The 24,525-nt window shown below is 37.9% G+C and overlaps 1 protein-coding gene across 3 annotated transcripts; it reads left to right on the top strand.

Moving 5' to 3' along the window:
- Nucleotides 1-54: 54 nt before the first annotated feature.
- LOC137169411 (serine/threonine-protein kinase N2-like) lies at nt 55-21,146 on the top strand. Of its 3 annotated transcripts, XR_010924456.1 has the most exons (23): nt 55-301; nt 533-666; nt 790-1,626; nt 1,923-2,085; nt 5,396-5,547; nt 7,185-7,401; nt 8,385-8,513; nt 9,933-10,042; nt 13,185-13,328; nt 14,023-14,098; nt 14,193-14,385; nt 14,718-14,853; nt 15,338-15,390; nt 15,499-15,556; nt 15,647-15,738; nt 17,039-17,215; nt 17,374-17,436; nt 17,523-17,599; nt 18,033-18,175; nt 18,845-18,952; nt 19,755-19,835; nt 20,038-20,298; nt 21,039-21,146. XR_010924456.1 is itself a non-coding variant. In XM_067572588.1 (22 exons), exons 4-22 carry the CDS (start codon nt 1,929-1,931, stop codon nt 20,239-20,241), a joined length of 2,367 nt encoding a protein of 788 aa, XP_067428689.1. In that variant the 5' UTR covers nt 55-301; nt 533-666; nt 790-1,626; nt 1,923-1,928; the 3' UTR covers nt 20,242-21,146. The 3 variants fall into 3 exon arrangements, 2 of the variants coding, with proteins under 2 accessions (XP_067428689.1, XP_067428674.1); XM_067572588.1 differs by having other exon boundaries at nt 9,936-10,042; nt 20,038-21,146; XM_067572573.1 differs by having other exon boundaries at nt 20,038-21,146.
- The last annotated feature ends 3,379 nt before the right edge of the window (nt 21,147-24,525 follow it).

The raw sequence follows: 24,525 nt of genomic DNA, 5'->3' as shown, positions 1-24,525 counted from the left end.
TAGGTCTCACTACTCCGCTCCAATTTGCTGATTTACTACTCTCTCCTTTCTCAAAACGACACCCAAATTGATCCAAACCTCAAATTGTGAAATACATTCAAAACATTACTGTTTTCCAAATAAAATTTCGCCCACAAAAAAATGCGTTTATTCAGGCCAGGCCAAACCTTCAGTTGGACCGACTCTCCGCACTTGCGCACTTATAAAAAAAGATGCTGAATGTCAGTTGGAAGTAGGAGTCTCATTTGGTGGTGGTCAGTGCTAATTAGCCCGTTAGGCCCGAGCGAATTGTTTATTTTAGGTAAGAAAAAAGCCGAATATACAAGACGTTTATGTCGAGAATATGTCCAGTTGGCTGGCGTACTCATTCATTGTGTTTATCAACAAAGCCACGTTCGCCTATTTTGTGAGGAAAACCGAAGTAGCCTACCTGTGTAGTTAAAGGACGGGTTTACAACTCTTCAAAATGAACATTGAAATAGTTTTTTTTTCTTGCTATAGTCATTCCTGTTTTTCATACTGACCATTACAGGATCCCTCCATAATGCACTTACAATGTAAGTGATGGGGGGGACAAAATCCACAGTCGTGCCAGCAAGGCTAAGACGGTCGCTTAACGGGTTAAAGCTAGTGGACGTGTAATAGCTTAATTACGACAAGTGCACGGTGAGAAATTACAGTCTGTTCAAGTGTGTCTTTTCATGTCGACATGTAACTCATATTAATGGCTTTCAATCAATCAATCGCTCGTCAACTTGAGCTCACCGGTCTCCACTCTCATTTAAACAGGACAACACACAGCTGACAAGAAGAGGACAACAGCAGCCTCAAAAGCTGTCATGTAGTCATGCTGACAAGGGTACATACATGTACATGCAGAGCTTGGAAAAAAAATCACACTGTGTTTGTCAGTAAACCCATATGTCCAAGATCATGTTCAGGACACCAGCAGTTACTCTTACATTCCCCCACCTCCTGTATATATGTTGACTGCTATCATCATGGTTATTATTTATGTCTCTCACACCCCTCCTTGTCAGAGCATGTTAAACAAACCTCCTAGACCCTGCAGGCTGGTTTCTGCCTTGTCCCGAAGAGAGCAGCAGCAGCAGCTCTGTGTTTGTCTTTTGGTTGGTGACAGCACAGGAGCATGTGGTCATGCAGCGGCCAATGCCGAGCCCAGAGCAGGCGATCAACACTATCAGACTAGCAGCAGCAGCAGTGCTGGCACCGGAGAGGAACTCTGCCGTCCCCCTGCAGAAAACCCCCCCATAAAAGAGAGACAGAGCGAGAGAGAGAGAGAGAGAGGGAGAGAGGGATTTGGTTACAGAGCGGATGATGAGGATGCAGCGGGAAGGGGATGTTGCAGAGCAGGCTGCAGGGAGGCAAAAACAAACAGGAGGACAGGCTGTGTGATCCAGGACCTCAAGATGTAGGAGCCGCATCAGAAGAGCTCTCAGTCAGAGTGTGTGTGTGTGTGTGTGAACGCACCATAACATCAGGGGACTTGTTGTGTTTCAAGGATAGTGAAGGTGGAGAGGCGCAACCTGAGAAGTCCCCGCTCCACCTCCACAGAGGATGACAAATTAGTCCTTATTCAGCAAGGAGTACGAGCATCACCCTGAGGTTAGTGAAGTGCAAAGTCATACTGTTTCCAGCTGATGTGAACATGTTGTTCTCACTTATTCCATCTTCTCTTTGGCACTTGTTTTTGTCCCGTATGAAAATGAGTTGTGTTTGCACGTAGCCCAGCTCTGTTGCCGGTGATTTCCTCCTGTTCTGCCACTTGTTATGATAAACTATGGCTCAGTCAGTGTGTTGTTTGTGAATGTGCTCCCATCCCAGCTGACCTGTCCATGGGGGGGGTAAAGCGCGGTGTTGAAGTGGGGCTTATTGTCTCTTGATGTGATGTCGTTATCCAGGATCAGATGTTGTCCACAGCTCAGCAGATGCTGCAGGATAGCCGCTCCAAGATCGAGCTGATCCGACTGCAGATTATCAAAGTCACCCAGGCTGGTAGCAGCAGCAGCAGCGGCGGCGGCGGCGGAGATGATGGCAGTAACCAAAACAGCTCCACTCATGGAGGTCAGAATCATTGGGCCAAGAGTCCCTAAGAGGGTCACAGGATGTGAAAAAGCACATTTTAAAAGGACATTAATTGTCAGAATTTCTTTTACATTCTCTCCTTCTAAAATTATGGATACGCACAGCCTCTGAGCTTCTCCTAGTATGTTAATTAGCTTGAAAGAGACATGAAATCATTTATTACAGTCATCAAATTCTGTCTGTCACCAGTAGCAACTGCAACAACATCGACACATCTGTGATACAATTTATGGCTTTTTAGTTACAGTTAGATTTTCTAAATGTGAGTGAGTTGACTGGCTCATTAAAACAGAAATCTACCAGAAATAAGAAGTGAAAACATAATAGACAACAACATATTGGAATAATAAAACTCTTAATATCATTTGTTGGCTTGAAAAAAAGACTTTTGAACCTCCAAAGCTCATTAAATCATTACAAATGTGTTGGGAGTTCGAGCTGGAAGAAGCCTCAGCATCTGGTAAAGAAATCAGAAATCAAATCAGCTCTCCAGCACATACTGTATGTCTCTACATATGTTATTTTATTTGCTTTGGGGGATTAAAACCTCCCTTGTTTCTCTTAGAAAATGACTGTCTGCTGTCAGAGGTCACTGTCCTCTTTCCGTTTTGGAGGACCATAACTTATGAATATGAATACTTTGTGAAATTGAAACAGTGAGACCCCTAAATAACAGTTTTCAAGCTTTTATAGTTGATGTATCTCGAGGACCTTTGCCCAACAACACCAGTCTTAATCTTGTTTACTTCCTGCCGGTGTTAATCCTAATATGTTGTTTGAAAATGAATCATTCAGTTATTATTGGGTATAAACATGCCCGAGCTTTCCTCTAACTGACTAGGTGTGGTGGTATGGGTCGACCTGTTGTAACAAGCTGCAAAATAATTTGGTTTCAGTGTAGAGTTTAACTGTCACAAAACTCCAAAAAGATGGTCTTTGATTTGTAAAAAAAAAAAAAAAAAAAAAAAAAAAAGTCAAGTTCAAAGATACTGAGTAACAGAGGAAAATATCGCCTATTAGCAACTTCAGTTCACAAATATCAGAGCTAGTATCAAAAAGCCACATTGGTTGAAACTACGCTTCCTGCCAACTGCCATCTTCGTGGGTGTTATTTGTATAATGCGGAAAGTGAAACCATTCTGGCAGCATTAACAGAGACAGAGAGTAAATGTGACATTTAACCCTAAAATGAGATATGTGCCATGTGAAAGCTCTGAAACTAAAAAAATGACAAAAGGAGTCCTGGCTTGAAAGTAAAACGATATGAAATACGAGTCCAGTAACTCTTGTACCTCATTTCCTCGGCTCATATTTCCTTTCCCTGACCCCCGACCTCCTTTCCTCATGATTGATTCTTTATGATGTTGTTTGATCTGCAGGAAGCTTAAGCCTTCTCAACCATTGCAGGCAGTTTAATTCACCATATCCAAGTGTCAGCTATACATGAAAATGCAAATGTTAATTCATTAGGGCCTCATTACACTCATTGCTACTCACTGCTTCGTTCACATATTTATCACCTCTACTCAGGAAAAGTAACACAATCAAAAAGAGGTTTAATAGAGGACTGCTTTGTCAGAAAATAGTGGAAATGGGCATTATAATTAAGATAAAAGTTAATATAATTTCATCTTTATGTGTTGTTTTGTCCGACCAAAAGTCCGAAAACAAAAGATAACTAGTTTGCTATCATGTGTGACAAAAAAAGGCTTTAAATTCTTAAACTTATGTTTGACATTTTTGCCTATAGATGACTAAAACAATGATTCGATTATCAAAATGGTTGCCTTAATCTTTCTCAAATATAAACTGTTCCTAAAATAATTATTTGTTAATAAATAATTCAATTAATCTGCTAATCTTTGCAGCTCTAGGTGAAATAACTGCTGTTTTTGCCTGTAGTGAGCAGCACCGCTAAAACTTTGCGCTCACTTTAAGCAGATGCATAACCTGACTACAAATGTTGAGAAATTAGGTACAGAATTAATGCTATTTACCATATGAACAAGACTAAGGGTCTGCAGCCATGCTAGCGGCTGTGTGAGGCTGTAGTTAGGTGCAGTGACCTTGAGCTAAATGCTAATGTCAGCTTGCTAACATGCTCACAATGACAATGCAAGTATGCTGATGTTTAGCAGGTCTAATGTTTGTAAACCGTGTTTACCATCTTAGTTTAGTCTGTTAGTGTTCTAACATTTAGTTTAGAGCTGCAATGATTAGTCAATCAACTAAAAAATAATTAATCAGCAACTATTTTGATAATCAGTAAATCGTTTTGAGTAATTTTTAAAGGAAAAATACTAAAATTCTATGATTCTAGCTTCTTAAATGTAAATATTTTCTGATTTCTTTAGTCTTCTATGATAAAAAACTGAATATCTTTGGGTTGGGACTGTTGGTCGGGACAACAAAAGACATTTTACCATACATCCTGGACTTTGGGAAACAGCCATTGACATTTTTCTGACATTTTGTAGACCAAACTACTAATCGATCGTTGCAATCCCGATTGTGTTAGCATGCTAACATTTGCTAAGTAGCTAATTAGGATAAGTACATCTGAGGCTTTGGGGAATGTTATTAGTTTTGCAGATATTTGGTTGTTTAAAATTTTAGACCTGATGATGACGCTAAATGAAAAGTCAGGGGAAAATCAAAGTGTTTGATCCTTAGGAGGAAACATAAATGTCCAAATTTCATGGCAATCCATTTAATAGTTGAGACATTTCACTTAAAACCACAAATATAAACTTCACGGTGGTGATGGAGGAACACCAAAGTCAGTAAGATTCTCTGGGGACCATGAACGTCTGCACAAAATTTCATGGCAATCCATCCAGTAGTTGCTGAGCTATTTCAGCCTAGAGCAAAGTGGAGGACTGACCGATGGACACTTGCATCTCTAGAGGCACGATAGCATTGCAAAAAACCATACAAACATGCTCAGAAAATGTTAATTGGTGTCTTGTTATATTAACTTTGCAACATGTGAAATTTTCATCTTTTTCTCGCTATTTAGGGCTTTTATATATTTTAGATAAGTGTCACATAAATGCCAGAAATGTAACAAATGTAATGTTAAGACGTTTGCCTGGAGCACAATGACATTTTAGAGAAAAAGGACTCACTTCAGCTCTATAAATATTGATTGCGGGAATGAAAAGAGTTTCAGTGAGGCTCTATGAGGATCTGTAGCTCTTCTGAAATGAATGCCTTCATACTGAAATGGGTTGAAGTGCTTTTACAGCCTCTCTCACCCTCCCTCTCTCTCTCTCTCTCTCTCTCTCAGGGATCTCTCCACTCGCTGTCAGTCCTGTGGACGCCCGATTAGCGGAGTTGCAGCACTACATGCAGAGAGAGAAGGATGCGTTGGTGCTGGCCAAAGATGTGGTGAAGCAGCTGGTGGGAATCTCATCGCTTGACCAGAAGGCACTGGCTGAGGTAGTCATCTCAATCAGTTTTCAAGTAGCTCTAGATCAGAGGAGCCATCATGTTGATTTGACTTAAAAATAGATACAGACTGGCAGTAGTGTATGCAGGCGTGTAATGTTATGGTTTATGATTGTTACCAAGTTTGGAAATTGTGTAAAACTTTAGCAACATTTGCAGATATTTGCCTTCTAACACTGGCCTTTTCAACCAGCTAAAGAAAAGATGTCGATACAGATATTTAGGGATTTGAGCTCATATTCAATATTTTAAAACTGCTCATTTTCATGTCAGAAACTTCAACAAGAATTCATTTTTTTTCCTAAACTGGATTACTGTCAGGGTGGAAAAAGCCTCTGAAACAGCCTTTAGGTCATCTTGGGGCATAAAAACTCTAAACTGAAACCAGAATGATGAACTTCTCTCAGTGTTATCAGCTCTTCAAAACCAGAGGAAGGAAAATATATTTAACCTAAAATGACCACAATGGTTCAGCCCTCTTTTTTTTTTTGTTAAATGCTGTTTCCAAGGTCGAGAATGACCGTCCACGCTCAGCTGTTTTTAAAATGTTTTTCCTTCTTTTCAGGGAACCAATAGTTTCCATTTATTTTAATGTATAAAAATAATTTAGTAGACTCTTGCTTGAGTTGTGTAATCTATCACAGTTAACATCAAGTCTGCAGTTCATTATTGTTCCATGGTTTAGCAATTTAACTGTTAAATGACATGGCATCATGCTGTGCAGCCAAATTCTGTTAAAACCCACAAAATTTAAATTTTTAATATTAGTACCAAGTCCCAAAATCTAAAAATCTGTGAGGATGAATTTCAGGGAAATGTGTATTAGATGATGCACAAGACATCTAGAATATTTCCATTTAACGTCTGAACTGAATTTCATGGTAATACATATATCTGTAAAAGGTCAACTGATGGTGACGCTACAGGAAAAACCAAGTGATCACCAAAGGTATTGATTAATTGTCTGGGAACCATGAATATTGGCAGAAAAACTGGTGCCAGTCCATTAAGTAGAAGTTGAGCTATTTCACTGTATAAGTAAAAACACATGTGGCAATCTATCTAATACTTGTTAAGGTATTTCACTTTGAATCACAAATGTCAACCTGCCTGATAGAGGAAAACTGAGAGAATCACTGAAGTCCAAAGGATTCATCATCTGGGGACCATGAATGTTTGTACAGACTTTCCTGGCAGTAAACAAAAGTTGATGAGTTGTTTGAATCTGGACCAAAGTGGAGGCCTGAGAGCCATGTCGCTTGCGTGGATCAAAATATAAACAAATATGAAAGGCTACATTATGCTTTCAGAAATAGTCAGCAGTAATGTTAATTTTTTGTATTAAATGAGCTACAATCTGCAAAATCCCTTTAAAGGTCTCAAGGAAGTAACTGAAAACATAAAATATGCAAAGAAAATAAAGTTTTTGTAAGGTTTGGTCATGATTAATCTATGTATCATACAAGTATGAAACTGTTTAGCTAAAATACTGATATTTGATAAAAGCTGAAAATATGTTTATGTCTGACAGGGAAACTGGAGCAATACTAATCCTGTCCCAAAATACCAAACAACTGTGTGTTTTAAAAAGACCAAATATAACAACACATTGTTTATCCTCCCGCCAGGCTCAGTCCCGGGTGCAGGAGTCCTCCCAGAAGCTGGATCTTCTGCGGTTGTCCCTGGACAAATGCCTGAAGGAAAAGAGCCAGGAGTCTCAAGAGCAGCCTGGCGGAGAGGTCGACTCATCATTGGGACCACCCAAGTCTCCCCAAAACCCCAGATCCGGATGCCCCCTGTCCACATCCCCGTCCATCTTCTCCATTAGACCGGCCTCTTTAACTGGTAGAGATTGTGCTGCTTTTGAACAGTGCTGACATAAAAAAAAACATCAGGCTGAAAATGTTTTTAAATGTGTCTGGAAATGAATTTTTCCACATGGGTGAGTTTTCAGACACTTAAAATATTTAAATAAGTCTGTCTGTGTGAGAAAGAAGGCCATGCTGATACTTAAAATGTGTTCAAATCTAATTAAGTATAACATTGTCTCTCATATTCAGCCTAATTTGTAGGTCAGGGATTCTGCACAGCAGCAGTTTACCTTGTTCAGTAATTACCAAAACAATGTTTTCCCTCTAAAAACACATTGCAAGTTGATTTTTTTTCACAGGCTTTTCTCTGTAGTATCACAGATCCCCTAGTGTTTAAACGTGATTTATCATACGCTGACTTCTGGCACTATATAATCAGCACATGTAATCTGTTGGTTTTGGATGGTTCAGTTGTAAGTCAGTTTCTCTCCCCTGCATGAGGTGGAGGAAAAAAAGAAAAAAAAAAAAGGTGAAAAAAGCCTTTTGATGATGTAACAAGGAGACAAATCCCGGAGTTGCTCTGTTGGCAGCGAATAATGAGAGCGAGTCTCAGAGCGGTGAAAACACTCGGGGTGATTTTCTGCTCCACAGCTGTTAGCACTACAGCGAAATGAAGAAAATGAGGATGTGAATACTCAGTGTGCAGCTCCAGACAGCGATGATTAGAGACTTTGAGTCTGGAAGATTTATTCATGCTGACAAATCAAAGGTTTTATTTTAAAATGCTGTGTTCGCTCGGTTCAACTGTCTTAACGGAGATTCATTACTGTTTACCATTTAGAAAGACACATAGTTTCATGCTGTAAGGTTTAACTATTCACTGTAGTAAGAAGAAATGCTGCAGAATCCTGCTTTTACACTTGATATAATTTAATTTAGTAGACGTCCTCATTGTAAATTGAGAGTGGAATATTCTATTATTTAAGTCAAAATGAACTTTTCTTCATTATTTTTCAGGGAAACTTGAAGTGAAGCTTCTTGGATGTGAAGATTTACTGAAACCTCTGACAGACTTGGAGCAGGAAAACCCTCCGAGTCCCTCTGAGGACGGTTCACCAGCTGCTCACAGGATGGACGGACCCTGTGGTCAGTGGCCATTTTGCATTTTTAAGCCATTTTGATTTTTTTTTTGAGTTGTTTCCCAGTCGTGTTTTCTACTGAACATACAGTAACATGAAATATTATTGATCACTCAAGCAAAATTTGATTCTTGCAGCTGCAAAACGTGCATGAATAATGAATATGAATGATATTATAGCAACAGTAAGACCTTAAAAATGACATTTAATAAAATAGTAAAACACTGAAAAGCAAGGAAGTATAGGTAATGAAGTATAAACACACGTTTGTTCATTTGACAGTATATGAACATGAGTTTAAGTGAATTAAAAGCATGTTTAGATATGAATACAAGTTTGATAAAAATAATCTAAACTCAATGTCCATATACGAGCTGTTTCCAGGGCTTTCAATAGCAACTTAAGTTCTTCATCGGTGCATGGAGTTTGCTTAGTTGTATGCTGTTATTTTGTCAAACGTTGGATTAGTTTGACTCGATTGTAACATACGCTTGTTATAAAGTCTGAAATACATGTATAAAGGTTAATCTAAAATTACTAATAGTATACTTACATTTTATTACATTATGTCTTCTGCCCTCGATGGTGGAAGGAGGCTATGTCATCTCAAAAAGTCATTTACTAAATGGCATGACATTTCCTAGCTATTTCCTCTAAATTGAGCAGAAAACATTATACTCGATTAACAAGTATAAACTCAATATGCGTCTCTGCGTCGGAAACAGGACGATTGTTCAAAACAGGAAAGAAAATCCAAGGCGCTCTGAGTCCTGAGTACTTTGTTTATTTCTCTTTAAAAATGACTATTTGCTGTCACTGTACTCCCTTTGATCACAACTTACAAAGATGTTTTTTGGGAGTCAGAAGCTAAAACGGCTGAGTACTACTTAGTAGAGGTAAAAGGAAGGTTATGGGTGTGAATACTTGGTGAAATTGTAGCGATTTAACCTCTAAATAACACATTTTCAACTTTTATATTTGTCTTAATCTCGTTTCCTTCCTGTTGGTGTTAATCCACATATGTAGTTTGAAAATGATTGATTCAATCCATTTTATGAGTTGATAATCACCAACCTCAATTAATATTACTCAACTGACACCAAGGCCTACACACGCTCACTTGAGGATTTAGCTGGAACCACCGCTGTGCCTCAAATATTCCCTCCAGACATGTTTTAAGATATAAAAATATGATTCGTGTCTTGTTTTTCCACAAAAATAATCTATGAATATGCAAGTATTTTTAGTTTGAAAGGTTAAAATAGTAGACATAAAATATTGATCACACTTGTATAAGTTGCATACTGGACCGTGATTGGCTCCAAGCTAGTTGTGATGAGGACGACTGAAAGTTCAGCCTCACAGAGACTCTTTATCTCATCGGTTTCACGACGGTCTCGGTCACGTGTTACTTTATGTCCCACAGCAGAGATCAACGCCGTTCTCAGGCTGGACGGCCAAGTGGTTGGCCGGACACGCTGGGCGGCCGTCAGCAGACTGAGCTGGGATCAGACGTTCTGCATCCAGCTGGAGCGGGTGAGTTCAGCCGCAGACATGCAGTCAGCCAGTGAGTCAATCGACGGAAAATTTATCTGCAACTATTCTGATAATCGATTCATCGTTTTAAGTCGTTTCTTCAAGAAAAATGCCAAACATTTGATGATTCCAGGTTTTTAATTATGAGAATATGATTCTTTTCAGCGTCCTACATTGTAGTGAACTGATTTTCTTTGGGTTTTAGTCTGTCAGGGAGACAAAAAAAGATATTTGATGACATTACCTTGGGCTGTAGGAAAGGATCATTTTCACATTTTTTCAGTGTTTTACAGATCTCGGACTGCAACTAACGTTTATTTTCATTATAAATTAATCTGTCGATTATTTTCTTGATTAGTCCATTACTTGTTTCGTCCAAAAAATGGTGAAAAATCTCGATCACTGTTTTCAAAAGCCCAAGATGATGTCTTCAAATGTCTTGTTTTGTCCCGGCCAACAGTCCACAAACCAAAGATATTCAGTTTACTTTGGAGGACTGAAGAAACCAGAAAATATTCACATTAGAGAAGCTGGAACCAGAGAATTCAGACTTTTTTTTTAAAAGAATTACTCAAAATTATCGAAATAGTTGGCGATTAATGTAATAGTTGACAGCTAACAGATTAATTGTTGGAGCTCTAAACAGCTCCAACAATTAATCTAGAAAATAATCTGCAGATTAATCAATAATGAAAACAGTTGTTGGAGTTTGAGCCCTAGTTGAAACACATCCTAGTTTTAATTTATTCAGTATACGATGTTTACATGGAACATAATGAATCCAGCTCCTGTAAACAGTCTTTGACTCCTTCACATCTCGATCACTTTCTGTCACTTTCCCCTGCAGTCGACGATAAACCCAAATTTGGCTTCTGGCCATTCTGGTCTATATAACTTCATCAGTGTTACCGTTGTCGCACATGAACTTTTATATCAGCACGTAGATCATTATTACATTGTTTATGATCATAGCTTTTGAGCATATAACTTTATTCTTGACCTTTGGAAACATTTATGTTGCAAAGTACTTTGGAGCTTTTCTGACCTTTGAAATGCATATCACAGTCTTCTTCTGCAAGTGAAGGAGGCTCAGGTGTCAAACTGTTCACTGTAGAAGACTGTAAGATGTGTTTGTAAGCTCTTGTTACACATAATATTTTGGGTTTTATTGACTAAATGCTACTGTATATAACTCAGGACATACTTGCAGACACCAGGATGTTTTCATGCACAAAAACATATTCCAAAAACCGAATGTTTTTACGTCCCTCGCCCAGCCTCTAATCATCCCTGAACCTGAAATTAGTCGAATTACAGAAATAAGTCGCCATCGCAATATTGTTCCCTCCCCCGCGGCGGTGCTCCTGGCAGGCTAGAGGAAACAAGATCAAAGTCGACATGTTCTCCTTGTATGATAAATGTACATGCCGCCTCAGTGACATTGGCGCAGATACAAACAGCATCAGCAGCTTACAGGCTGTAGTAATACTGTATATGCTGACACACATAATACAGCAACCACAGGACCTTATAGACTGTACAAAGGCACAGAGCAGGACAGACAGGAAACACACGCACATATGAAGAGTTACATTTGTAAAAGATATCCCGCTGTATCAGATCAATAGAAAATTGCAGGTAGTTTGACTGAATACTGTCTCCAAATATATCAGCGTATAACTCAGTCACGGGAGAACCTTAAAGTTTCTTAGATAGAATATAACCTGACACACCAGATGGTTTGTTACACAGAACCATCTGAGAAGTCGTCCTGGGACGCTGTTTGGGAAAAGGGAAGGCACTTTCACAAAATACCTCGCAGGTGATTGGATGAACCATCTGTCTATCACCGTCTTACCTGGCGAGGCAGCTGGATTCATGAGATCAGATTAGGACGCTGATTGAAGCCTGACGAGATGGATTCTTGCGTGATCTCTCGAATCCTGCTGCCTCGCAAAGTAAAATAGAAGTAATGAAGAAGTTTAGTCTTTTTTTTAAATTGTTTATTTACAGAAAAAAATGTTTTGAATAAATGTTTGCAAAGTAAAACCTTCTTGAAATTTTCCTGGTCATAATGTCAACTACAGAGTAATAAAATGTTACATCTCTGCACCAATGCAGTTGAAAATGACATGAAAATTAAAATATGACAACCTTATCAATTCATACGTACAGCATATTATATGTTCATAGTCATGTGACCAGGTAGAACAGCAGGTTTAAAACATTTTTTTTACAACAGTTGTAATAATTGAGTAATTGTTTAGGTCGTTTATTAAGCAAAAATGCCACAACCAAAACATTTTGGTTCTAGCTTCTCAAATGTGAGAATTTTCCTCCTTTTATGTGTTTTACATTGAGTTTTGAACTGCTAGTCAAACAAAACAAAGAATTTGAAGACGTCACCTTAAAATAACAGATTTTTCAATAAAGATATTCATAATTATGGTCGCGGTCCTATTCTGCTCTAACAAAGAGGTTACTGTCAGCGCTGTAGAGGTGACTGCTGAAAAATAGATGAAGAGACAGTTGTTTCAGGAAGAATCTGTTAGCAGGAGGAGCTGTTGTACAACATTTTGTGGCAGGGATACTCTGGTGGTTTATTATTGTTGTAGTTCTGCCTCCGACCAGCAGGTGGCTCCCTCATACCTGCAGATATTCATTCATCACAGAATCTCTGACTCATTTCAACAAAGTACAATAAATGTTCAGGAGGGTTACAAACAAATAAAGGTATGTTCAGTGCTTAGAGAGCGCAGGGTTTCACTTAATTAAAACTGATGATCCAATTTCAGATGTTGCTGAAGTTTATTCCCTCTGAGTGGAGAAATCGTTGACAGCAGCTTTTTATTTTACTAAACTCTAATTTAAATTTGGGAACCTACACAACAAAAACAAATTGTGAGATCTAGTAAAGCAGTTTATTTCTGAAGAGATGCAAGATATGCGTAAAATCTAAGAAGTGAGCTGCGTTGATGTTTATTGGAATATTACAGGCAAAATGAAAAAAGTCATACTGAAGACTGGCTGGAAGCCTCAAAGCAAATCAAACCAAACTGGTATCAAAAACTCACAGGTTCAGACACTCTCTATGTGCGGGTAACTTCCTGTAATGGTTCTTTTATCCGCTGGTTTCCGACAGTCTCGAGAGCTGGAGATCGGCGTCTTCTGGCGGGACCGGAGGGCGATGTGTGCCGTCACGTTCCTGCGACTGGAGGAGATGTTGGACAACCCGAACCGCTCCGAGGGTTTGAGTCTGGAGCCACAGGGCCTCATCTACGCCAAGGTACACACACACACACCGCCCCGCTGGAGGTTTCATAACAGAGATTACTATACAATCAAGCTTTAATTCTAAAAGGTAATTTTATTTCAGTGGAAATTCTCAAAAAGTACGACAAAATGAGTTTCCAGAACTTTAAACCTGAATTTTCTGTCTTCATGAGTGGACTGAGTTGAGCAAAAAGCCTCTCAGAGAACCTTGACTTAAGACTTTTATTATTAGATTATTATTTCCGTCATCAAAAATTGAGTTTATAAAGGTTAGATTTTTAAAAGTTAGGAAAATGTTTAAACTACCTGGAAAATAATGTGGAAAATCCACCTGTTACACATTTAATGAGGCAGAACCTGTTTTCATTTTACACTCCACAGTTTAGAGGAATAATACTCAGCTTTAATTTTATATCACCTAGTTGTCATATTCTAATTTTTAAGCACTGAAACAGTTACTCATATTTTTCTTTTCCTTAATGTTTATTTTTTTATTCAATATCACATTTAAAAAATGTATTTTTTTCTCTAACAAACCATCTCAGTGTCATTTTGTGAACCTCATACCCTAAATATGTTTTTCTCTTTTTTCTAGGTAGTTTTTACTTGTACTGTCACAATATCAAATGTTTTTTACTGGAAGTCTTGACTATAAACAATTGTAAAAAACTGAAAAACAACTTTTTTTTCTGGTCTTGATTTTAAAGCTTGAGTTCATCGCCACTGTCGTCGAGCGGCAGCCGAAACTGAGACGTCAGCGATGCATCTTCACTAAAGAGAGAGGTACTGACAGAGTTTCTTTAGTACAACTCGTGTTTGTGTTCATCGCTCTGTCTACTCGTCGTCGGTTGATTTGTTTGTTTACTTCCTTCGTCAGGGAAGAACTTTCTCAGAGCCGCACAGATGAACATGAATTTTGCCACGTGGGGTCATGTGATGATGAGCATCGTCCCTCGCTACAGCTCCTTCACCACGTTCAGCTCGTCCCTCTGTACGACCCCCAACCTGGTGGCCAACGACACCCCGCATCCCACCGAGAAGGAGCCTCAAAACACCACTCCACTGCCAAGGTCAGACGTCATCTTCAGCGTTATAATACAATATAATACGTGACGTAGTGTTAGATTTAGTTGGCATTGCAGCATCTTCTGTAACAATATGTTTGTTTGAATTTTGGGTTTTATTGCATGACAAATATCATCATCAATGCATAGTTATGACTACTTTATTATGGCCAAAAAAACAAATATCTAACAGCAGAAATCTGTTATTCAAAATGTTATTTAAATCTGACGTCTGATTCTTTTAATGTTGGTGGATTCTTATATTCAAAACATGGATTTACATATTTTTTTCAGTGAGTGGATACAGTTATTTTGTTTTTCTCTTTGCACGTGTGCAGTGAAGCTCCAGTAATCAGACTCAGCATCACTGAGGATCAGCCGTCTCCCACCAGCCTCGACCAGGGAGAGGACGTTCCCACCATCATCACCACAGCACACAAACCATCATCCGTGCCTGCGCTGCAAGAAGATCTGGTGAATAATGTGATCATAAATCTGCCAGCATACAGTTTAGATACATTTTAAAATGATGTATTTTCTCTTTACTTTCATCCAAAGTGAATTTAAACAAGTGAAACAGTCGCAGAAGCTCTTTCAAACATTTGCTTTGATCGACACAAACTCTCCTCCTCTAAAATGTTACTATTTGAAAAAGCAAATGTGTGAAGATGGTTGGAAGATGGACAAATCTCACCTACCAACCAAAATTACTGCCGTAGACCAAGCAAAACAATTCCTAAATGTTCCCAGATGAGGTTTGCATTTCAGTTAAGATGAACATAATCTACCTCAAACATAAAAATGGACATTTTGTAGACTGAGTTTATTTAGTGATTTTATTTAATAAAGGCTGATAAATACTAGAACACTGCACTAGAAATAGAAAAGAACATTTGTAAAAGTATTGGCATCGATGTTGGGATGTGATTTATGTTCCAAACTTTGTTTCTGTTTGCAGTCATCTATAAACAACACAGAAGAAAATGAAGATCAGCCCGTATCTGCTCTGAAGTACACTCACACACACACACACACACACGTGCACTCTCCACCATACAGTAAATGTCAAGTTGAGTTGAGAGGTAAAGCTTTATTTTTCTGTTTTTGTCTTGTCGTAAGGATGCAGATGGAAGATTTGAAGTATATTTCGGTTCTGGGCAGAGGACACTTTGGGAAGGTAACAGCTTCATAGTTTTTCATTTGAGCTCCATCAAAACTTCTTCTCGTCTTTTTTCAGTGTTGGTTGCAAATGTTTTTTTTTGTCCAGGTCCTGCTGGCAGAGGTTAGGAAGACAGGAAAACTGTACGCCATCAAAGCCTTGAAAAAAAGAGACATAGTGACTCGAGATGAAGTGGACAGGTGAGTGAAAGGATTTGGAAAGTTTTAAAGGGTCAGTTCACTCAATGTACAAAAAAAACTAGACCTGACAGCAGGTATACCAGGGTTTATGCAAACTACACAACGTTGAGCTGCATAAATTCCCTTCACCTCTATTGTTTCGGTGTTTGAACCTCAGTACATAATACAGACTCTCCATGGCTAAAATATATCAACATGTTAATTTGGTTGAACTGACCCTTTAAACTTATTTAAAGTAACTAGAACTGTTATTTATTCTGTGATCTGTTATGTCTGCCTGTTTTATTCTGTGTACAGAAGCAAAGTGAAAATAATAAAATTAAAACAAATCAATAACAGACTAACACACACACACACACACACACACACACACACACACACACACACACAGGTAAAAAAGCACATTTTTCTTCCAGTTGTGCTTTTTGCAATCTCAACATATGTGTCAGTTTTTTCCATCATGGTCATGTCTTTAACACCTGTCAGCCGTTGGTATTTTTAAATGTCTTATAATTGCTTTTTTACTTGCTGTTAAGAGCATTTTAATCAAGTATCTGTCCCATTAATGCATTTTACTTCATTAAAGTCTATTTAAAAGAGTGAAGAAACTTTATTGGATTCTCTATTAACCAATTAGTGATTCTACTACAGCATAATAAGGACAAATTAAACACTTGCTGCGACTTAAATGAGTCTGAACATAAATGGAGACAGAGGTGTGGATGTAACAGGAAGAAGTGGGTAACTGCCCAACAGTCCAACAGTTTGTTATAATTTGATTAATTAATAATTAGTTTAGAAATATGAACACAATATTAATTGATGTGATAAAACAAATCCTAAAATATGATCTAATCTTGTCTTGTTACAGCTTGTTTTTGTGCTTTTATTGTGCCTGTTTTCATAATAAATGTGTGTTTAATCAAATTATCTCAATCAACTTGACACATCAAACCTTGAGCCAGGTTAGTTTGAAGATGCCATGTTTATTCTTCTGTTTGCACTCTATATAATAGGCACTGGAAGGCCCCAGCAGGTTAATCTGGCTCTGGGTTTAGGGGCCCATTTTTGTTTGAGCAAAGAATTTAAACTAGTCAGAGTAAATTCACCTGTAGACTGAAGGTCATACTGAAGCAGAAATGAGACTAGATGTTTCTCAACATGAGACAAAACTTAAAGAAACAGTAATATCACCGTAACACATTCAAGCAACGTCTAATAATCGAAATGTAGCAGACAAATCTATGAAATATATAAAATCCAAAGCAGCTTGTGTTAATCGGAGGCGTTCACTCCGCAGCCTTATGAGTGAGAAGAGGATCTTTGAGATGATCAACGCGTCCAGACATCCGTTCCTGGTGAACCTGCACGGCTGCTTCCAGACCAGCGACCACGTCTGCTTCGTCATGGAGTACTTACCAGGCGGAGACCTCATGATCCACATCCACAACAACGTCTTCACCGAGGCCCAGACCAGGTCAGTCTGTTCTCCTGTTCTTTAAAGACGCTTTGAGCTTCGATCTGAAAGCCAAATACCTGACAGCTACTTCCTGTCGTCATATCTGCTGGTATCTAAAGGCTCCACGAACTTGATTCTGTCCAGTATTATAATCCTAAATCTGTTGTTGTCTGCAGGTTTTATTCAGCATGTGTCCTGCTGGGTTTAGAGTTCCTGCATCTTAATAAAATCATCTACCGGTAAGTTCTGTAACATTTTGGCTGAGCTGCAGCTTTTCTTCTTCTTATCATCTCAGTGTCATCATTATTATTATTATTTCACACAGAGATCTGAAGCTGGACAACCTGCTGATGGATGCAGATGGATTTGTGAAAATCACAGACTTTGGACTTTGTAAAGAAGGTGATATAACTTTGCATGTTGTACATCATTCAGGTTCATCTTCTTTCTTGCCAAAATACAACTGATGCAACTTTATTTCTGTTTCATTCACCGCTTAAACTCAGTAAACTCCTGGAAGATAAACCTGCTGATGACTCAAAATAGTTATTCTTAATTTTAATTTATCTGTGATGTAATTCTTCTTTCACAGCACATGTAGATTTTATTGGATGCTTAACATCAACGTATGAGAGCATTGTATGTTAAATTTTTTAACTTATATTCAATATAAGCTGTTTGACACGTGTACACATTACCATATATTGGTTTGCTTTCCTTTTGTTCTGTTCTTCTTGCCTCTACGTAATATAAGTAGAGTCTTGTAAGCCCGGCTACCTTAAAATAAAATATTCATTCATTCATTCATTGTAACAGAGTGTTATTATTTCGGCAGGGATGGGTCATGGAGATCGGACCTCGACTTTCTGTGGGACTCCAGAGTTTCTGGCTCCTGAGGTCCTGACGGACGACAACTACACCCGAGCAGTGGACTGGTGGGGGATGGGCGTCCTCATCTTCGAGATGCTTGTGGGAGAGGTTATTATCACATATTCAGTTCTTAATAGACAGAGTTGAAGGCTCACACTCTCTCCTGAAGTACACTAGCATCTTTAAAACTGCTGTAATTAATATTTTTTTATAATAACAGTGTGTGTGTTTGTGTTATGCGTTGGTTGTGACAGACACAGTTAGCTGTAGACTAGCTGGTGAACATAGTGGAGCATTTAGCAGCTAAAGAGCCAGATATTTCCCTCAGGAGTTGGTGGAGACCAAAAACAGAGCTAAAAGGGAGTGAATATTGGACTCACATTCACCAGGTGGACAGAAACACGACTCCAAATGAATGATAATGTTGCTCCGTAACTGCTGGATGTGGAAATAAGCAACTGTTTGCTAACAAGTTCAACATATAAAAGATGATGAGGTGTCGATGTTGTGTTCACTACTTTCCGTTGATACCAAGTGGCTGAAAAATCAGTTAATGCAGGTTTAAGTGAGTCTATTTTATGTTTTTTTAAATAATTTTCTGTTCATATTCTAAGATAATCAAATTATCTTAGTTTAATTTACTGTCTAATACAGTTGTAAATCAAGCAAGTCAATTATAAATGTTAAATTCAAATATCTACCATCGTTAAGTTATTGTCTGGTCTTGATTTCCACCTGCGGAAACACTAACTGAGCATCTTTCTGCCCCGCTGTTAGTCTCCGTTCCCTGGTGAGGATGAAGAGGAGGTGTTCGACAGCATCGTCAACGATGATGTGCAGTATCCAGGGTCTCTTCCTCCAGATGCTGTCTCCATCATCCAGAAAGTAATTATGATCTCTAATCTGTTGTTCTCAAGTCACCAAAACATGCTGAATACACACAATATCAGAGATAAAACTCTTTACATGAAGTATGATGATGAGGTGAATCCAGGTGTGTTTCCTCTTTTTAAATATCTGTTAATTACTGCTGATTTTATACGTAAATTTCCTCTTTTAGAAAAGATTATTTCCTCACTGTATGACAAAACCACTGTGGATCATGACACAAACAATCAAAACCTGAATATCAGGATTATGTGTAATATTTGTACTTTCAGTGTACACTGTATGTTGGATATGTGTATTTTATTTTATTTTTGGCTGGTAGAAGTTCTTCCAAACTTAGAGTTTAAACTCTTGATGCATTTTTCTGTTGAAGTCCAGCCTTATAAAATATATTCTGCTCAGAGCTGCAACAATTAGTCGATTAATCGATTGACAGAAAATGTATCGGCAACTATTTTAATAATTAATATTGACGAAAAATACAGCATATATATAATACAGTAAAAATGCCGATAATTTTCTGGTTCCAGCTTCTTACATGTGAGAAAATAAGAAATGTCATCTTCAACTGTGGAAAATTATAATGAGCTTTTTTTTTTTACAATTTTCCTTCATTTTACAGACAAAATGATTAATCGATTAATCCAGAAAATAATTGTCAAAATAGTCGATAATCAAAATAATTGTTAGTTGCAGCCCTAGAATACATTTGACAGTTTGTTCCTTTAGCCGGTCGTTAAATCCACCAGATTATCATCTAAAAAAAAACAACAAAAACAAACCAACCGTCTCTCTACAGCTGCTGAAGAAGAACCCGCTGAAAAGACTCGGAGCTGGAGAGAGAGACGCTAACGAGCTGAAAGGAGAGAAATTCTTTGAGGTAAAACACTTTCTCTCTCTTTCTTTGACACCATGTTCTCTCTACATACATGTTTCACTATTAATCCTAAAATAAAAAGTACCACAATCCCTTCAGAGTATTGTGATTGAAGACAATTTTGGGGTCAGCAGTTCATAAAAAACATATGAAAGTGCAGCAACACTCTGTTACTGTAATAACTATGTTGAACTTTGTCTCGTAGACCATCGACTGGGAAGCCCTGCTGGCCAAGAAAGTAAAACCGCCGTTCCTGCCGTCGATCAAAGAGTCCGTGGACGTCAGCAACTTCGACAGCGAGTTCACTCGACTCCAGCCGGTCCTGTCGCCTCCCTCCAAACCTTTCAGCCTCTCCGCCGAGCAGCAGGAAGCCTTCGCCGACTTCGACTTCTGCGCCTTGCACGGATGACAGACGAGATAAAAAAAAGACCAGGGTGGGAAATGAACCACCACCAGCCAAACATTGGTAATTAACCGTCATTATTTATATTCATACCCCCCTTCTGGCAAGAAAAATACTTCTTAGTATACTTAAACGTATACTAATACCACAAGCTACTTTATTTATAATGTTTTGGATAAAATCATTCATCATTAATAATCAATAAGTCCTGTTTAACTGTGAGTTAACAGTACAGATGGCAAGTATATTGATAGGATTTCATGAAACTTAAATGCTGAATTACTTGATTAATTATTATTATATATTATAAAAATAATAATAATTAACAATTTTCATAATTTTAGTACTTTATCGAATACAAATACCAAATATTTGCTGATTACAGACACAAATTTGAGGGTTTTCTCCCTTTAATTTACTGTTTCATATAATTTTATGTGAATACTTTTTGCAGCTGTTGGTAAAAAGATTTTTTGGAGTTGTAGTTTGTTTCAGAACAGAAAAACAGGTTAGAAAGTGAGTTTTGTAAGCCAGATATCTGAACTGCGGAGCTATTTATATTGATCAAAAAAACCTGCAGATATACAGTACATGGTCACGTTTATCGTCCACTCGACTGCCACTTAAAGAACATTTCCTGCCCTGGTCTTGGAAGTAGTTACAACCAGACGAATGCAGCTCATTTATTTTCAAACAGGACAATGCATACGATCCCATGGCTGATTTTGCTGACTGTTTGCGAATCGTCGATTAAATAACCAGGCAGCATCTTTTTTTTTTTTTTTTTTTTTTTTTTTTCACAGAGTAAAGAAAAGTGATTGTAGCCCTTTATATTCTCTGTGGAGAGTCAATATTTTCTGACTGTTTGAGCGCAGTGTCAACCTGCAGCAGTAATACAACTGTACCTTCAACTGCTCCTGCTATGAGATTTTATTTATGAGACTTTATGTGCAGTTTTGTGCAAACAGGTGAGACAGAGTTGATGGAGGCTGGATACAGAATGCTTGGAGAATTTACAACATTATCACCTCTTTCTTCCACAACTTTATTGATATTTGTAGTTTAATTTCAGTACTCTGCAGTTATTAAATAATTGGCTACGTAATGGTTGATTGGAAGTAGTAAAAACCAGTTTGTTGAAGCCCATGAAGCTGGATTTTTAAGACATCTTATGAGAGACGTTGAGTCAATTAATTCTTGTCATGTTGTTAAGAAATACTGGTCGTTGCCAGTCCTGTTTTCCTGTTTGACGCCATCGTTGTCTGCCACTTTTCCTCTTGCCACATCAAATACTTTTGCAGTTTTTGCACCAGATGTTGAGGCAGCGACTGTGACTGGCCTCTGAACCTTCTGCAAGCTGCCTTATGTTGCATCAAAAAACTGTATAAAATGATTGCCGTACGTCCCCTCTATCAGAGCTAACACATAAAGCTGACTGGTACTCAGTTTAATGATTCAGTTGTTTAGCAGCGTTTGGCTTCCTCAATCGCTGGTGCACCAGTCACAAACGTGGCACGATTATGTAAGGTGGCAAGAGGAAATGCCTCATAAATCATAATGACATTTTATCAAACAGGAAAACTACAACAGCAAAGAGGAACATTTACCAGACTGAACTTTACTTTGTGAAAGACACTTAAAAGGATACATTAAGCAATGGAAAATTACAAGTGCATTTACTGCAGTTTCGAGGTGTAGTTAACTGAAATATTTCCATTCTATGCCACCTAATACTTCTGCTCTACTACTTTCAGAAGGAAATATTGTACTTTTTAGTTCACAACTTTTGTCTAAAATGAACTTTCGGATTAAAATTAGCATCTGAAGATCTTATGAAATATTAAGCTTTAACGGCCAAGATTCATTCAGAAGCTTGAGTCAAAGTGAACAGTCTCTTAAGTTAGATTTTAATTTGTCTTTAGCCCAAAATAACAACTCATAAAAGTTAACCTGAACCAAATATTAGTGCTACCTAATCTAGCTAACCTGCTGCTAGCTAGTTAGCCAACTAGCCTGTAGCCTCATTTAACCAAACAAGGACACAGATGTTAATATGCTAACGCAAGTGCTAATCAAGACTAATAATAGTAATAGGAAGCTAACAGATTAATGTGGTTTGCTTGTTAACTAGCTAATTAGATTATTAAGTCTGAAACATATCTGCTAACATTGGGCTTTGAAAATCCGGGAGATTTTCCAGGACCCACTTTCAGATACAGTTGTGGTGAAAAACAAGCAGATTTTGATGTGTTCTTTGTGGCTTCTTGGGCGCGCTTAACAGATCTAGCATGCTAGTAACATCGTTTTTCCACTGCAACCAACACTTAAGTGCATGCAAACTTGCTTTTTGTCAGGAATTGGAAATAGTCTCCCAAGTATTCAAATATTTACACAGATCTTTTTTCTTTTTTGCTGGCGTCTCTCCAATTTCGTTACCCATTTTTCACGATGTCCGTCATTACTAAAAGAAGACAGGAACACAGATGCTGCTTGCTGTACGCTGCCACCTGCTGGACAGGTGTGGATATACTGGCATATACCGTATATCCAAGTCTGTGGATCTCACTGAAACGACTTGATTAAGCCAGTTGGGATTCTGTATAGCTGTAAAAATTTAAAAAAGGAAAATATGGGAGATTTACAGGGGAAATTACAAAACGGGAGCATAGTGGGAGACAGAATGAAAATACGGGAGAAACCCGGGAAAAACCGGAGAGTTTACAGGTCAGGTGTGAGACGATTTGGTTAGCCAATAAAAAATGGACAATTTCGATTATTTACTTTTAAGTGATTAAGTTAGCGAAAATGCCAAATATTGTCTTGCTTCTGCTTTGTAAATATTGTTGCACATTGAATATATTTTAGTTATGTTTTGTTGTCAATCCGAAGACAACAGCTTCGGCTCTGGGAAATTATGACGGACATTTTTCACTATTTTCTCACATTTTATCAATTTAACAACTAATTAAAAAGGATTCAGACGACTAATCAATAAGAAAAACTGTTGTAGGTAATACCTAAACACAAATTCAGTGTCTGGACTGGTGCTTAAAAGCACATTTATAAGCATTTTGTGTTTTATTTTGTCAGGGAAGAAGGTGGCGATAATGTTTTTTTTTTTAGTGCTTTTTTTTTTTTTTTTTTTTTTTTATTTCTTCCAACATGGCGGAGTGTTGCTGTTAACCAGTTGTAGCCTCCTCGAGCATCCTGTGTGCTGGAGACAGATTCAGCTTGCTTTGTGGCCTTTGCTTATTATATTTATTTATAACATTTATCCTTCAGAGAGGTACAGTATGTGCTGCCGTTTCTATGCATCACTGTGACAGGCTTCGCCCACTGCCTTGACCTAACAAATGAAACAAGCTAACCCGATTTATGAGTGTTCTTTTTAAAAAAAAGATATTAAATCCAAACATGGAAATGTTACATGTTAATTGTCAAGTCATTCCCTCGTAGCAGAGACGTGCGTATTCAGACATGAGTTTCCTCCTGACCAACAGTTTTCTGTTACAACAGTAGAAGTGCATGGCACCGTGGTGAACTTGTGCACTAGGAATCCTGTAATCGCTAGCAGTGTAAAAGAAGCCATAGAGAATCTAATATAGCCATAATAGTAGGAAAATATCTGTATTTTGAATTTAGCAAATCATATTCTGTGATACTGAGCTCTAATGATGTCAGTGCAATATAAGAAGAGGAAGAAGAGGAGCGGCAGTTTAAAGATACAGACAAACAGATACTGGATTTCCAAACTTGGGAGTTTAAACAAGCTGATAATATATTGGCCAATAGTATTTGTTTTTTTTTTAACATAAACAAACAACCTTGATAAAGATTCCCTAGATATTAGTTGATTTTTTTACTGTCACCATTTTTTTACAGTTGAAAAATCAACTTGTTAGTGCTCTGGGTGGACAAACCTGTTTCTATATTACCTTTAACTTAGTACAGTTGTACAGTAGTGCAGTATATTTCTGTACTGCAGTTTCTTACTACTTATACACCAAAACCGATATATCTGCAATATATATATATACAATTATATATATGCAATAATATCGGCTAATATTGGCTGATTTATCAGTCTAACCATACTTATAGGTACCTAAAAATCCCTAAATTTAATTCCAGTTCATTGTTGATGCTTTGAAACTCATATTTAAGAGGAGACTATTTGTTGATATGGATGAACTATTGGTCACTATTTCAAAATCAGATAGGGGACTTTAAAGAGCAACATAACACCAGATCCACTATTTCAAGTCAACAAATTACATGTACAGTAGTGTC

The sequence above is a fragment of the Thunnus thynnus genome, chromosome 2 (assembly GCF_963924715.1).
Source record: "Thunnus thynnus chromosome 2, fThuThy2.1, whole genome shotgun sequence".
Classification (NCBI taxonomy): domain Eukaryota; kingdom Metazoa; phylum Chordata; class Actinopteri; order Scombriformes; family Scombridae; genus Thunnus; species Thunnus thynnus.
The sequence above is the reverse complement of the archived record's forward strand: the minus strand, read 5'-3'. Positions and strand labels throughout refer to the sequence as shown.

Excerpts from the sequence above, each read along its gene's own strand:
- LOC137169411 (XM_067572573.1), top strand. The coding sequence starts at position 1,929 with ATGTTGTCCACAGCTCAGCAGATGCTGCAGGATAGCCGCTCCAAGATC. Across the intron at positions 7,402-8,384 it reads TAGACCGGCCTCTTTAACTG|GGAAACTTGAAGTGAAGCTT; the intron begins GTAGAGATTGTG and ends ATTATTTTTCAG. Across the intron at positions 17,216-17,373 it reads TTCACCGAGGCCCAGACCAG|GTTTTATTCAGCATGTGTCC; the intron begins GTCAGTCTGTTC and ends TGTTGTCTGCAG.